Source organism: Cygnus atratus, chromosome 5 (genome assembly GCF_013377495.2).
Source record: "Cygnus atratus isolate AKBS03 ecotype Queensland, Australia chromosome 5, CAtr_DNAZoo_HiC_assembly, whole genome shotgun sequence".
NCBI classification, from domain to species: Eukaryota; Metazoa; Chordata; class Aves; order Anseriformes; family Anatidae; genus Cygnus; species Cygnus atratus.
Window position 1 is genome coordinate 64,643,374 of NC_066366.1, and position 16,659 is coordinate 64,660,032.

The window sequence follows — 16,659 nt, forward strand, 5'->3', positions numbered from 1 at the left end:
CAGACTGAGGAATGCCTTAAATGCTAGTTTCTTTCTAGGCACCTTGGGTACTGGTCTTCCGGTGAATGGAAAGTAACCGCAGGTGGGCTCCTTCCCCTCCGTCACCGCCTGTCTACCTAAGCCAAAAAGCTGCAATTATTTCAAAAGGAGTTTTGTTATGATCATGAGCAGCAAACAAAAAACAGCCCTGCCCCCAGAGCCACCAGCCTCGCGCCACCCGCACCCCGTGCTGCCTCCTGGCACCGCTGCAGCCGCAGGGCGCAGCTGTGGCCGCTGGGCAGGAGGCCCGGGGAGCGGCCCAGCAAGGACAGAGCCTTGCGTTAAGGCACACAGAAACAGAAGTGGTCCTTGTATGCCAAAAGCCCCGGCCTGTCTGTGAGGATTTATTTACATATTTACAGTGACTCAGAACTCAGTAAAGTGCAATTGAAATAAAACAGCCTGAGGCTCTCAGAAGCCCCGTTTCTCGCTCCTCAGCTCCTGACAGGCGCGTGGCTTTTCCCCCTGGCGCAGAGGTTCTCGGGCAGCATCTGCACATCAAACCCGTGGTGCAGGTAGCGGAAGATCTCCTCTGCCTTCTGCCGGCTGACCTGGGCGCCGGTGGCGATGTCCAGTGGGGAGCTGTAAGAGAGCACAGCGAGGGCACCTCACCGGCAGCTCTTCCCACGTCAGGTGGGGAAACTGCCAGTGGGTGAGGCGTGTCTGGCGCGAGGGCTGCAGCAGGAATGCCAGAACTGCTGCTGTGGCCCTTCCTGGGTTTCTGAAGGATCCCGGGAGACCCCAGCAAGCCCCAGGACAGCTGCAGGGAAACCGGGAAAGGAAACGGGGGTAGGAGGGACAGAGGAAGCAGAGCCTGTGTCGTAGCCCCAGCGCGCTCAGCTTGGAGAGACTGAGAAGTGCATCAAGAGCAGGGCAGGGCTGATGCGGAGACAGGACGGCTCCGGGGGAGCTCTGGGAGTGCGGTGCAGGGAGGCTCGCCCGGCCCAGCACGAGGTCTGGGATGAGGCAGAGGAGTGAAGGGAAAGGCAGGCCTCGAACCTGCCACGAACTTTTGCTGTTACCTGTTGATCATCTTCTTCACGGAGCCAAAGTGGTGGCACATGTTGAGAGCAGCCAAATAGCTGATGTTGGGAATGCTCAAGTAGAAGTTGAGCAGTTCCTGTCTGCGACCCTCCACTTCCACCGGCACGCTGATAGCGGCATTTTTTCGTTGCTCCACCAGAGCCAGGTCTTTCAGCAGACTGGCAGTTTCCTCCTGGCAAGAGCTAAAAAGAATTCGGACCCCAGCCTGGACCAAGGCTGAGAGCACGCCATCATAGTACTGCGTCCTCTGGAAAAACCTCGATGTTTCTCCTGCAGTCACAGAAAAGATAAATCTCACTGAGTTGTCTGTAAGTCCTAAATCACTGTGTGAAAATGCGACAAACCATTTACAAAGGAAATCAGCTCAAACAACCCCTGCTTTGAGAATTCACAAAAAACAAGGTGATGGAAAACTTCTCAAGGAAAGGAGGTTGGAGGAGTTGTGGGAGCAGGGTTACCTGGTTATCTGAGAGGCAGAGTTTAGGAATTAACAGTGAAAACGTAAGTTAGATACAGAGATCCTTAGGCCGGAGGACTGAGAGGAACACGTACATGAGATGTGATGAGCAGGACAGGCCAAAAAAAGCAGAAGAGGTTTTGTAAAGCTACAAAAGAAAGAAGAACTTGAACTCTGTCAGGTAAGAAATGAGCAGCATTCTAGAAACAGGGTAATGAGAAAAACTGGAGAAAAATGATGAAAATGAATGACAGCAGTGGTGTAAAAAGGCAACCCAGACACAATCCACTTATGTACAGCCACCGCACACAAACACCCTCCCTGAGGACCAACAATTTCAGTGTCTAATTCTATCATTGCTTTCATATCTGAACTATCAATAACAATTTCTGTCACAAAGCCAAAGCTCCATCTGCAGCAGTTCCATTTCAGTCCTGACGTTTTACCTCCCGGCACACCTGTAATTTAATCGAAGCTGTGAGCAGTAGTTCCATCATCATCTGTGCAGCAGGTGCAAGAGCTCGCAATTTTTTCAAATGGCACCAGGAATAAACAGCGATAGTAAAATCCTTTGGCTTCCTAATTTGGATCTTACGTGTAGAACAAACTGCTCATCAAACTATAGAGACTAATTAAAGAAGTAAGTCTTGAATTTTCCATGAGCATTCAGTCAGGTCAGGAAGGATTAGAAAGGCGTCTTTGAGACTCAACACTGTGCTCCGTGACAGAGGGAACAGCTCTGAAGTAACTCTTTGCAGAAGTGCTCTCTTGTCTTTTTCTAAAAACCGATTCCGTTCAGCTGCTTATCTGCTGCTTAGTCCAGCAGCAGCTATTGCAGCTTTCAATCCTTACATTTCGAGGCAGATTTAACACTGAGCGTGGTGCGTTCAGGCCAGCCGCTGTTCTCGCTGGTTCTACAATGGGAGAACTTCTCTACAACTTACAGGCACCACTCACCAAGTTACTGCTACAAAAAGTATTTTTCTTGATTCCTCTGTTATTTTATTGCCAAGCGTACATAAGATTATGCCGGTTCCTTTATTCTGCTCTTCTCACCTGCTCCATAGAAATCTGTCTTGAAGTTGTTGGTTTTTTTTGCACGTTATTAAGGTCAGTTATTAACGTTTGAGTTAATAAGCTTTTCCCTGTTTCAGTAATTAGTAAGTAATGTATCCCTATGGATTCAGTTCTGCATCTCTGCCTATATTAACTGCTCAAAAGCAAGACAAATTGTGACCTCATTAATATAATACTCCTACAGAGGCTAAAAAAAAAGGTTTTCAATCTAATTTCGGTCCTGTGTTATACACAAAGCCAGAGTGGCCATGCACGCCTTGGACAGAGAGCAGCGTGCCCCCTGCCACGACCCTCCCTGGGAACACCTACCTGCCTTAACCCTGTCCTTCTCCACAATCACACATATCCTCTCAAACATGTTCTGCAAGCGCTGGATCCGCTGGGCGACTTTATTCCTGTTGACGGAGTTCAGCAATTCTGACTGAAATTTCCTTTCCACTGCCATGCGGTTGCTCACGATGTAATCGCTGCTGCTCAGGGAGCAAACCTGCACCTTCACCCCGTGAACTGCCTTCAAGGAAGAAATGACATCTGCTCCAGAGGAGATCTCACGGCTGTCTACCAGAATGCACAGCGAAGCTTTTTTCTCCAGAGTGTCATGTGGAAACAGAACAGTGGCTGAGGAGGGTTTTGTGGAAGCAGAACAAGATGTAACTGAAGTGTTCCTGCAGGTATTCTTCAAAGAATTCTCCGCCTGTAAATGCTGAAAATCACACAGTATTTCTGAGATTGTGCAGAAGCGTAAGGCCAAAGAATGACATGCCACTAAAAGATACACTTCCCAACACTGATGCTTAACAGATACACTTTGTACCATGGATTTTTGAAAAATCCAATGAATAAAATCTTTAAAAAATGTATTTTTTGATGTTGCGAAACATAAATAATTTCAGACTAAGACTTCAATCCCCCACAAAAAAAAAATCTCCCCGATTAGTTAAGCCTTGAAATATTTAGAAGTTTGTGTGACAAAAGCACGCGGCCTTCACTAGCACAAATTCAACAAAGGACAAATAACGTAGGTGATAGAAGTCAGGCAGGAAAGCACAAGAGGCTGGGAATCCAACCTCAGAGTGTCTTAGTTTAGGACAGCGAACAGTATTTTATAACTGCTATTTGAAACAGATCCATGTTCCTTCATGATCATCAGACTCAGGACAGCATCTAATCCCCAATTTTTATTTATCGACTGCTAAGACCCCCTCCAAGTTACCTGTGGGTACAAAAGCTCCCGATACCAGAGGGAGATAATGTAAAGCAGGACCAGTGGAACAGACCTACCCCTTCATCACCAGGAGCACACTCACTCTCGCTGTTCTGTTGCTGACAGCCCTCAAAATAACACTACAATAGGACAGGTTCCCCCCACGTCAGACTCTTGAGCAAAAGGTGAGGTGAGAGGAAGGTCCTTGCTTTGAATCACCACCCACCTCAGCGGGAGCCTGGAGATCCTCCTTCCCTGAATCAGAACTGGCAGCAGCTGGTGAGGGGCGCCTGGTCCTGACTTCACGTCCTGGCTGAAAATCCAGCATTTCAGATACCGAAGCCTTCAAGCCTAGCAGTATCTCACACTTTTTCTCCACAGGCTGATGAACACTATTTTCCCCGGTGACATTTTTATGCTGCACAGAAGAGACTGAAGGCAATGACTTGGGTAACTTAGCATTTTCCTGTTCTGTCCTGAAACAATCTGTTTTCACGGGCTTTTCATTACTGACACTTGTTTCTTCCCCGCTGGAATCACTGAGAACAATAATCCGGGATGGCTTCCTCTTTTGCCCTGGGACAGAGCAGTTCTGTTCCTTTTTGGCCAGGTTTAATTTTTTTCTACAGCGAGTGAGGTATTGTTGTCTTCCACTAGTAAAACTCTCATTATTTAAGAGATCAAAATTAACGCACACTTCCTCCTCACTGGATTCACTTTTTCTGCAAGTTTCCTCTTCCTCCTCTCCAACACAGAAACTATCTTCTGCGTAAGTCTCATCTTGCTCAGGAATCTGTGGGGGGAAAAAACCAAATCCAGTAAGTTCAGAAACAATGTAATGACTTTGCTCTTCCTCTCAGTAGAAGCTTCTTATTCATCCAGCCCATCCCACGCATAGGCACTGCAGGACCCCGGGCTTCTTACACCTCACCAACCCTGCCCAGCTGAAGATGCTCTGCAGTTCTGAGCTACTTCCTTGGAGGGCCTGGCTCTGGGGCCCTCCGTACTCATGTGTCTGGCAATGCACGCACTGAGATTTCAATCAGGCCAACGGTTTATCACTAGAAAGCTTGTAAAAGGAATATTAATTGTAATATCACAATAGAAGCGAGACTCACTAGCTGATAATCCTACCAAAGAGGTAGGTATTACAGACAGGAAGATCTCCTTCGGGTGTCTCTCTGCACAGGGTTGAAAGACTCTGAAACGCCATGCTTGCACACTCAGGACATGTCGCAGTTATGCACAAAAAACAGGCAGATTCGGCAAACCAATTATAGTACCACCTAGATAACGTGAACTCTGCAGCATACACACAAGACTTGGTGACAGAAGCCCTTTATGGTGGTGCCTTTATGACTTTTAAAATGAAATGTAAGTTCAAGCTTCTTGTTTACAGCAACACCCTGTCTCAGAAGAAACAACAAAACTGACATAATAAGGCCACGCTGCTTGGAAATTGGATTGCATGTGTTCTTATCTGTTTGCAAATAATCAGTGTGCACAAGTTGAATTTGTGCATTAACAGCAAAGTAATTTATCCTTTTCATCAAATAGAGACCTCTACTTTATTGAGCTGAAGGCACTATAAAAACAGGAATATAGGATACAGAAAGAAAACTCGAGACAGTGGGGTGATAATGGTAAGGAACCACCCTGAGATTCTGTTTTTCCAGTTCATTGATTTATTTGGTCTCTATGAAGTAGAAGAAAAATTAAAGACTAAAAAATTAAAAAATACTGTACAAATTATTTGTGTTGTGCAATGCATGAAGAGTGCAGAGTAAAACAGAACCAAAAAGACAGATCTTGTAGGAAACATCTCATCTGAGTGCTGTGCAGTGTTCACATGGAGGGTGAACACAGCCAACTGTGAACGAAACTAAACTAAGCCAGGAGCAGCCAGAATGAGTTCACAGTTTGAAAGCAGTCGTTACGGTAATCCAGCAACGTTTCACTGGCACTTCTATGAATACAGAGAGTTCGTGCATAAATGGTAGTGTACGCCAGAGGGCAAGAGCTTAGGTAAAGACCTGCTCTGGAGTCATTCCTGCTCAGCAGTTACCCCACGGGGCAGCGGCACAACTTGGTGTCCGGGGACCACGTGAAGGCTCAGACTCCAGTACCGCCGAGGACGTCGGACAGCAAGAGGCACCCCAGCAGAGAGAGCTCAGTAGCAGCAAGAAGCACAGCTATGAGAGAACAGCGCATGCTACTTGGCCCGACTGAAATCTTAGCGCATGTGCATTGCCAGACACCTCGTACGCTCCCAAAATACAAGTCTGGAAACATCTATGAGAGAATAAAGTAGCGTGCTTTACTGTCATACACAAACGGAATTTCACAAGGACAGCCATCATTTCGTTTCATACCTGTGAGAAGATCGCCGTGCTGTTGAAGTCACGATGAACCATTTTGAATCTATTCCCAAGAGCTGGACTATGCACAGATTTCAGGTAAACTCCTCTCATCTCAGAGTCTGAATTAAAAAAAGAAAATAGAATAAGAGAATACAGTATTATCAAGGATACATTTATCTTTCATTATTATTAAATCACATTTTCCATGAGCAATTCCCTTACAGTCTTCCAAATTTGAAATTCTCTATACACCTCTGAATATCGCAAAGAAAAGAAGTAACTCTACCCAGCTTGCAATTAGGAAGAGCTGACACATAAAGGGTTTCTCAGCAGGCAGAGCTCTGGCTGCTCATAGCAGGGAGAAGGGCTATGGTAGCCACAGCAAACTCAAATCCATTTGTTATCCACGTGGCAAGTCTTTCCCCAAACAGACACAACTGATTTCAGAGTCTGTATGAGACAGGTGTGGGGATTTCAGACTTTCCACGGAGAAGGAAAATCCTCAGCAACACCTGGGAATCTCTTAAATGGTATTAAGATCATTCCATCATGCAAATATCCCAGGAAAATCAAGGCTTATAAGCACAGAATAAGAAAATCTTGGCCAAAAAAGAGCTTTACCTTCTTAGCTCTGTCAGTGTCAGCACTGTAATTTATCTTTAAAATTCATACTGATATTTCACATCAAATTTTAGGTCTCTTTGTATGGAAAGACCTGAAAGCTTCAGAAATTTCTAAGTGAAATGGAAAATTCTGTTTCCCTTCAGTCATATTGGTGTACGAGGGGTTGGCTGATTTGTAGTCAGAGGAGAACGCTGGCCTCCATGGTCCTCAGAGAATTCATTCCAGCTTGCACAAAGCTATCGCACTGCAGAGACTCCAGTGAAGATTTACTACATAAGAAAACCAGGGGAATACAAATAGAAGAGGTACAACAGATGGAAAGCACCTGATTTACTCGAGCTGAGGAGATTACTACTAATTGGCTGACACAGAGCAACTGACTGAATGGCTGTGCCTATCACACACTGCTTGCTAAACAGCACCTTATCTTAAAATCAAAAAACCTTTCATCCCTCACCATTTAACACTTGCGTGACCTCTGCATCATCATTCAGGAACTGATGAAGCGACGAGTTCAGCTCGTTCTCTGTATCTTCACTCTCATCAGATGAAACACAATCTGCATCTTGCTGGGACAGCTCAGCTTCTTGATCTAAAAACTGTCTTGCTGCATTCTAAAAAAGGAAAAAAACATCCAAATGAATTTTAGCTAGACTCATTAATTAATGTCATAATTAACTAATGTTACATATGAAAACTCTGATTAAATCAGTTCACGCATTCAGGACGCCAGCTGCTCAGATCAACTCTGGGACTCCCAGCACAAGAAGGACATGGACATGCTAGATCAAGTCCAGAGGAGGCCACGAGGATGCTCAGAGGGCTGGAGCCCCTCTGCTACAGGGACAGGCTGAGGGAGCTGGGGGGGTTCAGCCTGGAGAGGGGAAGGCTCCAGGGAGACCTCACAGCGGGCTGCCAGGGCCTGAAGGGGCTGCAGGAAACCTGGAGAAGGACTCTGGGTCAGGGGATGTGGTGACAGGGCAAGGGGGAATGGCTTTAAACTAAAAAATGGTTGATTTAGATTAGATATTAGGAAGAAATCCTTCCCTCTGCGGGTGGTGAGGCCCTGGCGCAGGCTGCCCCGAGGAGCTGTGGCTGCCCCATCCCTGGGGGTGCCCAAGGCCAGGCTGGATGGGGCTGGGGGCAGGGGCTGGGATTAGATGGGCTGTGAGGTCCCTGCCAACCCAAACCAGCCTGTGGTTCTGTGATCACTGATACTAAGCTTCTGTCTGAAGTAAGAATCCATCACACGGGAAGGTGATGTACAGAGCACGATGTTTAGGGAACTACATGCCAGCACACAAAGATCTCTCCCACCAACACCGCTGGTGAAGCTGGACTCCACCTCAAAGTGGTGCCAGAGGTACTCACACTGTGTAACGCTGTTAGCACCGACCTAGTGGCGCAGGCAGAACTAAGCTACCCAAAACCATCAGGTGATTTGTAACTTATAAATCTTGTTTCGCTCCTATCAGCTAGGAGTTCTTCACAAAAAGCTGTTTTGATTTAGAAGTGCCGGATTACTCTGAACTAAAGACTGTTGGAAACTTCAGATGCAGACTTCATGCTGCTTTGAACGTTTCTGATTTAAGATTAATAGTTTGGTAAATTTGTTAGACAATGAAACTCACCCTTGAAAAAATGCTCTTTCATGGATGATGAGGCACTTCACTCTTGAACTTCAGTATAGGAGGCACGCTATAAATTTAGATGCTGTGTTCCATAGTAACAGGCAACAAACCATTGAGAAGAATGTGGAGAACAAAAGGAAACTACCCAGAGCAATGTTTTGTCAGAGATGCTTTTTTTAAGTTCACTTTTTCTCTTAAAATTTCAGCTAAAACTGCTATCATAAAACCTGGAAAAAAATCAGTATGTATCTCATTTTCCCCAGAAGAATGATTGTTTGCCTTCAGAATATTTTGAATGAATACTGTACATTTTGGTTTAGCACACAGATGTGCTACAATAAGAGATCTCTCGGATTTTTTTTTCAAGTCCTTGCTTTTAACTTACTTCTTTACACCAAGTAGTAAGCCTGACTGACAGGCATTATTAGCAGTTCCTTTTCTAGAAGAGTTTTGATTATTATAAAATGCATTGGAGGTCACCCGCTTACAGGAAAGACCTCTCAGTGCTACTGCCAATTAGTCTTAATCCTTCTTACTGGTGGAAGACTACGCAGAGGACAAACCCTGCAGCACAAATAGCACTACGACACCAGAAACTAATAGCCAGGAGTCTTGTCACACTTAGGAAACGAATAGTTATCAGGTTTTTAGATTGCCTATTGACTCTTGTTCAGTGCCAGCTGGCTATTTGGGTCACCCTGGACTTCCTACAGTCTCAGTTAATTGCAGATCACTGCTGCACTTACAGCTCCATTATCTGCAGCTGCGACAGAACACCTAACTGGGGGTGGACTGATCACAGTGATTGTGATGTCCTGGATCTTCTGTGAATCTGGAAATCTGACGTGTTCATCACTATGAATGTTTATGTAAGATAATAGGTGAAGGCAGAGTAGAATTTCTTAAGTATACAGGCAACATACTCTCTTTTCATGAACCTTTTGATCTCACATCAAGAAAACATTTAAATAAAATAGAGAAACAGATTTTTAATCTCCCTAATTCTTTTTCATTCCAAAATATAAAGTACTGATACTACAGGAAAGAGTCCATAATGAGGGTTATCTTTAAAACAAAGCTGCACCAGGGGAATTTCAGACTAGATATTATGAAAAATTTCTTTACCATGAGAGCGGTCAAACCCTGGAATAGGCTTTCTGGAGAGGTGGCTGATGCCTCAGGGCTGTCAGTGTTCAGGAGGCATCTGGACAATGCCCTCATTAACATGCTTTAACTTCTGGTCCGCCCTGAAGAGGTCAGGCAGGTGGACTTGATCTTTGTAGGTCCCTTCCAACTGAACTATTCTAATTTTAATTCTAATTCTAATATTAAAAATATGCAACATAATGTGCCCTGGAGTCCAGATTACTGTAGTTGAGGAAACATATCTATGCATATTTAAGAGCTTTTCAACTTAATATGAATGTATGATAGTGGCCCGGCATCTTGTCCACAAGTTCCCAATGCAGCGACAGATTAAATGGTAAAATACTAACTTAATACTTAAGCTTTGGGGTAGGGGGAGTATTGCTGTCTTAGGACGTTCAAAACTGAAACCATTAGAGCAGGTGATATATTCATATGATATAAGGTCCTAACAGCGTAAGTTCTGGAAAAGTGCCTGAGCTAGGCTGCCTAATCTTTGAGTATCTCCTTACTTGTAATGTAAATTCTTATTTTGTTTCAGAACATTATTACGCAGGGACCTGCAGACTACTCTGAAGGTCACGTAATGGATGTGAGAATTAAAATCATTAGCCAGTGTTTCAAGATTTCATCCCTTAAGTTTGCTACAAACCTGTATGAAATAGCTATGACCCTCAATACTCGTAAAAGATGACTTAAAAATAAACAACTGCTCCACTGCATACCCATCACTAAATAGTTGTACCATGAGATCCTACGTAAGGCTGTAAAATATATAAATACACACGCTCTAGAATGAATGTCTCTGACACAGTCTATTTTTGTCTTTTGGTTGTGAAACCATTGCTGTAATTTTCATGTTACTTTCTGTAATTTTCTTTTTTTTTTTTTTTTAATAATTTAAATACAGACAAGTTAGGAAACATTTTGTTCATTCTTGCAGTTTGAACACAAAATAGACTCCCACTAATTCTCCCTCTGTCTCTTTTAGTTCAGTTTGGCACTGCTCATGTCCAAAGAAGCATTTTTGGAGGTGTTCAAGGCCAGGCTGGACGAGTCCCTGGGCAACTTGATCTAGTGGGTAGCATCCCTGCCCACGGTGGGGGGGTGGAACTATATGGTCTTTAAGGACCCTTCCAACCCAAACCACTCTATGATTCTATGCCTTTTCTGAACTAGATTTTGTTGTGTTGCAAACATGTACACTTATATATGTACATACATAATACATTACAACTTCAGTTCAAACTGCTGCACGTGTAAGCTTCAAAGAATTAAGAGAGATGTGAAATTCCATACCTTGCATGTAAAATCACTCTTGACCTTTTGACGTTTTGCACTTCTTCGCTGTTTCTTGTTAGGTGCTGCTGAGCTGCTATTTGTGGGCCTACTTGAGTTCTTGTGAAAATCCAAGCTGTCATCACTGGACATGTCTGACTAGAGGAACATTTCACAAACTCTTCAATAAATAAGGCTAAGCAAGCAACATTATAATTACACAGTCATCCTTCAACATCTGCTTTTTTCTTAAGTAACACCCAATTTTTGTGATTGATTTGATATGGCAAAATGATGGAATAAAGCTAAGCGTTTTATCAAAGTCCAAAATTGTACCTCTTCAGAAAAGAACAGAAAAACACATTATTGGGATGAAAAATCAGGCTAAATGTGGCATGAACATTTTTTGATTCAAAGCTTTGAGGAAGAAAGGTTATTTTACTGCCTTTCACAAAGAGAGAGGCTCTGCTCTCTTCCCTATAGCAATAATTCACTCCCAAACAACACCTACAAACACATCTTAGGAGACCTTGGGGATAAACTGAAGGAAGAAAAAAATTATATTCCAATACATCTTTGGTCAGATGGCATAAAGTATTTTTAATAAGAACACTTGCCTATCAATTGAAAAAAGAGCGAATGTTTAAAAATATCCCTCATAAACAAGTTTATGTTATTTTCCTTCTTCGTTACCAGAGCTCTTACTAACCATGTGAAGCGGGTGTCGACGTTTTCTGATGGCATGAATCGGTGATTCAAAATCACTATCATTCGTAACCTATGTAAACAGAAATAAGAATAAATGCAAAGAGGATTTTTGGTTTGATGTTTGACTTTCTTGCTTTTTTGCTTCTCTTGTCTTTTATTTTCTCTATTAAGACTCACATCAGGAGACTTCAAAACATTTTTTTTTCTGTTTTTCCTCTGGAAAACAATCTCTTCTTCACTTTCACTGCTGGTTCCTACAGAAAAATAATAAGCAACATTCACAAGGATGTGTATTGTTCACAGTACAATATTGCTATAACTGAACAATCAAAACCTCTCTCTCTTATAAAAGTACCTACAAAGGAGATTACTTATTGATCTTTGTGGCAAATATTGCTCTCTTTAGCCTTGTTAATCAAAATAAATAATCTCCAGTTGAGATGTACAATAAATCCTACTTTCCTGGAGGTTATCTGAGAGGAAATGATTACCCCAGGCAGTACAGATACAGAAAAAGAGAGGTGAAAAATGAAAAATGGAGAAGAAGCCCTTAAAATTTGAGTAAGTGTTACACTGCTGGAAACATTTTGTAACACATACGCCTTTGGATGCCTGAAACAAAACCAGAACTCATCAAAAACTCCTCTTCTTAATTCAATTTTTCAAACAACTGCAGCCTTTTCTGTTTTTCCAAAGGACTGCCTTTGCTGAAGTATAACATATGAATATGACAACGGGAGCCAATGTGATCTGTAAGTGACATATGAGCGGAGAATGACGTGGATTGACTGACAACAAATTATGAAAAATACATTTTTTAATAATATACTGTTCCTAAAACAGAAAAGGACAGAAAGGGAGACGGAAGGGCGTAGTGCGGTGTTGGTGGTATCAGTGCGGTGCTGGTGGTACAGAGGTGAGCATAGCACCTTCCAGGCACTTGGCCCACCTTCGCTCCCTGGCCAACGAATGCAGTTACAATGTAGTGCTGGTGAACAGGGTGAGATCCAGCTGGTGACCGGTCACCAGTGGTGTTCCCCAGGGGTCGGTGTTGGGGCCCATCCTCTTTGATTGATATCTTTATTGATGACTTGGACAAGGGGATTGGGTGCACCCTCAGGAAGTTTGCGGGTGACACCAAGTTGGGGGGAAGTGTTGATCTACCAGAGGGTAGGGAGGCCCTGCAGAGGGACCTGGACAGGATGGGTCAACGGGCAGAGGACAATGGGATGAGGTTCAACATGGCCAAGTGCGGGGTCCTGCACTTTGGCCACAACAACTCCATGCAGTGCTACAGGCTGGGGGCAGAACGGCTGGAAAGCTGTGCAGGGGAAAAGGATCTGGGGGTGCTGATTGATGCTCGCCTGAACATGAGCCGGCAGTGTGCTCAGGTGGCCAAGGAGGCCAACGGCATCCTGGTTGTGTCAGGAATAGTGCAGCCAGAAGGAACAGGGAGGTGACTGTCCCCCTGTGCTCTGCTCTGGTGAGGCCGCACCTTGAGTGCTGTGTTCAGCTTTGGGCCCCTCACTACAAGAAGGACATCGAGGCCCTGGAGCATGTCCAGAGAAGGGCTACGAAGCTGGTGAAGGGCCTGGAGCACAAGTCCTGTGAGGAGCGGCTGAGGGCACTGGGGGTGTTCAGTCTGGAGAAGAGGAGGCTCAGGGCAGACCTTATCGCTCTCTACAACTACCTGAAAGGAAGGTGTGGGGAGCTGGGGGTCGGCCTCTTCTCACAGGTAACTAGTGATAGGACTAGAGGGCATGGCCCCAAGTTGTTCCAGGGGAGGTTCAGGTGGAAAATGAGGAGACATTTCTTCTCAGAGAGAGCAGTCAGGCATTGGGACAGGTTGCCCAGGGAGGTGGTGGAGTCACCGTCCCTAGGGGTGCTCAAGGAAAGGTTGGACGTGGTGCTTAGGGACATGGTTTAGTGGGTGATATTGGTGTTAGGGGGATGGTTGGACCAGTACAAACAGCTGATGTTTTCAAGACAATCCAGGTCTGTGCAGAAGTTATAACCAGAAAATGTTAAGCACTAGTTAGTTGTCATGCAACTAAACTAAAAGATTCTGGAAAGCCTCCCCATTGAGCTACCTTCTAGTATTAAAACCACTATTCTCTTTTCCTCACATCATAGCCACCTAAGTCAAAATACCTAGCTGAAGATGCAAAAGATACTGAATTCAACATTATTTACTTAAACATGAAGGTATTAATTAACAGTACCGCTGCATTCCCTACCTTCAGCACGACACACACGTGAAGTATGAATATTGGTATCTTTCAGGCGTGCAGATCTTCCTAAAGGGGAATCAAGTGCATCCAAGGCCGAACTCTCAAAGTTCTGTCCACGTGAGCTTGTACCTACTTTATCTGTAGAATGAACACCTGGAATTTCCTCCATGACACTAGAGAAAACATTCACAGGAATTCTTTTGATAGCTTCAATATTCCTAACCCTTCCATATGGGGTAGAAAGGGAAGAAGCCAAGGCTTCAGGTGATCCACTTCTCATTCTGTTGCCTGACTTTGAGACAGGCCCTGCAGGGGTTCCATCCCCAGCCACTTCTGCATGACTCACATTACTACACTGGAATGGCAGTGGTGTGGAAATGTTTCTTCTCTCAAGGCTTTTGCAATCCCATTTTGGCAACATTTGAAATCTGCAGCGATCATCTAGTATTTTTTCTTTATCTTCAGTGACATCTGTGTGACTCTGTGAGGCACCATTTAATTCTGGGGTATTGTTCCTATTCATTTCATCTTCCAAGATTTCATTCTCACATTCTTCAATGGAAAATCCCAGATCAAAGTTAACAGAAAACAGTTCTTGAGAAGAGTCATAAAGATCGTTATTATCCAGACTCTGCTCAGTCACACTATCATCACCCACCATTTCCGTGGTTGTGATTTTACTGCTTACTTGCTGTTCCTTGCAGGTTTTGTCACCAGTCATACAGCACTCCCGTGAGGGAAGCCACTCAGAGCCTTGCACTGCAGCCGACGTGATAACATTCCCACCTGAACCTGACATGACAGAAGGCTCATTATTCACAGACGAAATTTCAGTATTTATTTCATAAATGTGTTCATCTTCAAATAAATGTATACTCTTCTCTTCATCAATAATCACACTTCTCTTGTTCATTTCAAGGCATTCTTTATCTTCTTGAACCAAACATTTACTTGAAGAGTTATTTGCCAGAGTGTAATTTATTGTTAGAGTTTTCTTTTCAATTTCTGTCAATTCCTCATTGTCAAACATGCTATCAAAGCTGTCACTCCAGTGAAGCCCCTCGACTTTGTCAGCAGCAGTCTGCAAAGGTGATACAGTTTTTGAAAAACAGGTATTTACAGAAGCACACAAGTCATTGGTGGCTTTCAGTTCAGGATTTTCAGAGGGCAGGAGTGAATGATCAACTTCTGACGAAGCAGGAAAGTCTTTGTCCTGCAGTCTCTCTGAATAACTATCGGAAATAGCTTTTTGAAAAGGGCGTATTGTTTCTTCACTTCTCACCATTTTTTCAAAATCATAAAGTTTATTCAAAGGGGGAGGAGACTGTGATAAAAGCCTTTCCACACTGGAAAATACTCCTTCCAACCAAGAAGACTCTTCAGATGACCTCACAGGCACAAACAAATCCAAGTATGATTCAGGAAGATAAAATAAGTCAGAGGACACAGGTGATTTCTCAGCTGTGAAGCTACTGCAGCCCAAATCCGCATGGTTCCTCCCCAGTGAACAACAGGCTTTACCTACAGTTTCGTATTCCTTTATTGCTGCACTTTCATGAATTGTGGTACTTTCACTGTTGTCACATAAGTCAATGAAGTCATTTAAGTCAAATGTCACCTTCTCTATTTCCTCATCCTTTTGATTGTCCTGGTCAGTGTATTCAACCAGAGTGAGCCTCCTTGCTGAGTAAGACTCTGAAGCATTTAAATCTGTAGACAACACAGGCACTTCCGAATTCAGCCCCGAAGTTCTTTTGGGAATCTTTGTGGTTATTTTAAATATGGAAAATAATTCACTCTCGTTATCCTTTACATCAGGTAGAAATGGTTTTACTTTTGATCTGTGTGCCGTGTCTTTTCTGGATGAATGTGCTTTCTGATCAGATGTGGAGTTGGTCATGGAAAGAAGACTTTTATTCCTTTGAACATTAACATCTTCGATACGTAAGTGAGGCTGAAGCTCCAGCTCATAGCTGCAATCTCCCTGGTGAAAAACACAGTGTAATATTGATTATAAATACATAACATTTGCAAGGACTTGCCATGAGGATATTTAAAATAAGTGGCAAAGTTTCTTTCTACTCCCCAGCATTATCAGAAAGAAAAAAAAAAAAAAAAAGGAAGTGCTTTGCATTTAAGGTCACAGCTTTCAAACGAAGCATTTCCTGGCTGCTGAGCTGCAAATCCATGCTTGGGTAGTCACACCTCAATGTTTTAGGAAGACCAAAAAATACCGTGCATAAATATCAATTGCATTTAACAGAGCTGCAATGCTCAGCACTCACCACTGTGCCTCTATGCCATTCTCAGAGTATTAACAATAAGCAACTCTTTGCTAACAAACTGTGCAAGGTATTGTCTCCTCAGCCTAATACTAGTAGGCTCCAGTTCTGGGAGGACTAGGAAATTGAGAAAGATGGTAGGAGCGGAAGAAAACCTTATTCAAGGAGCGTGTGAGCCTAGAGTTCTCTGTTCTCTTCGTACTACTGTTCATAATTCGGCTATTGCCATTGATGCCATCGCACATTAAGAACTTCTCACTTACATACTCTGAACATCAATTTTTCCACGGATGCTTACTAATCTTCTGTTTGTAAATGCACTGACCTAGGCAACCAACTCTTTAAAAAACACGGCTGAAAAAAGAACAGTAGGCTTTGACATCACTCCCAGCTAAGGGAGCTAAGAGAGTCCTTCTCACTCTCTCTTTAAAATTAAGTTTGCAAAATTAAGCATGCAATCTCTAAAAGAAACAGTAAAGACCAAATGAAGCTCTGATAGCAATGGTTTGAAGTGCTCTTTCAAAGTTCAAATCTGCTTCACAAATTAAAACAAAACAAATCAAAACAAACAAACAACA

General features: G+C 43.5%; 1 protein-coding gene across 1 annotated transcript in view; it reads right to left on the reverse strand.

Annotated features, from left to right (window-relative positions):
- Positions 1 to 392: 392 nt before the first annotated feature.
- FANCM (FA complementation group M) overlaps positions 393 to 16,659 on the reverse strand; it is a gene marked incomplete at its 5' end in the record, with an annotated part of 75,534 nt that continues 59,267 nt past the window's right edge. The window contains 10 exons of the mRNA XM_035551461.2: positions 393 to 621; positions 1,062 to 1,353; positions 2,927 to 3,320; positions 4,048 to 4,614; positions 6,194 to 6,300; positions 7,263 to 7,419; positions 10,882 to 11,019; positions 11,570 to 11,638; positions 11,746 to 11,822; positions 13,806 to 15,783. Of these exons, the coding sequence (XP_035407354.2) occupies positions 474 to 621; positions 1,062 to 1,353; positions 2,927 to 3,320; positions 4,048 to 4,614; positions 6,194 to 6,300; positions 7,263 to 7,419; positions 10,882 to 11,019; positions 11,570 to 11,638; positions 11,746 to 11,822; positions 13,806 to 15,783 (3,927 nt within the window). The remainder of the gene's footprint in view (positions 622 to 1,061; positions 1,354 to 2,926; positions 3,321 to 4,047; positions 4,615 to 6,193; positions 6,301 to 7,262; positions 7,420 to 10,881; positions 11,020 to 11,569; positions 11,639 to 11,745; positions 11,823 to 13,805; positions 15,784 to 16,659) is intronic.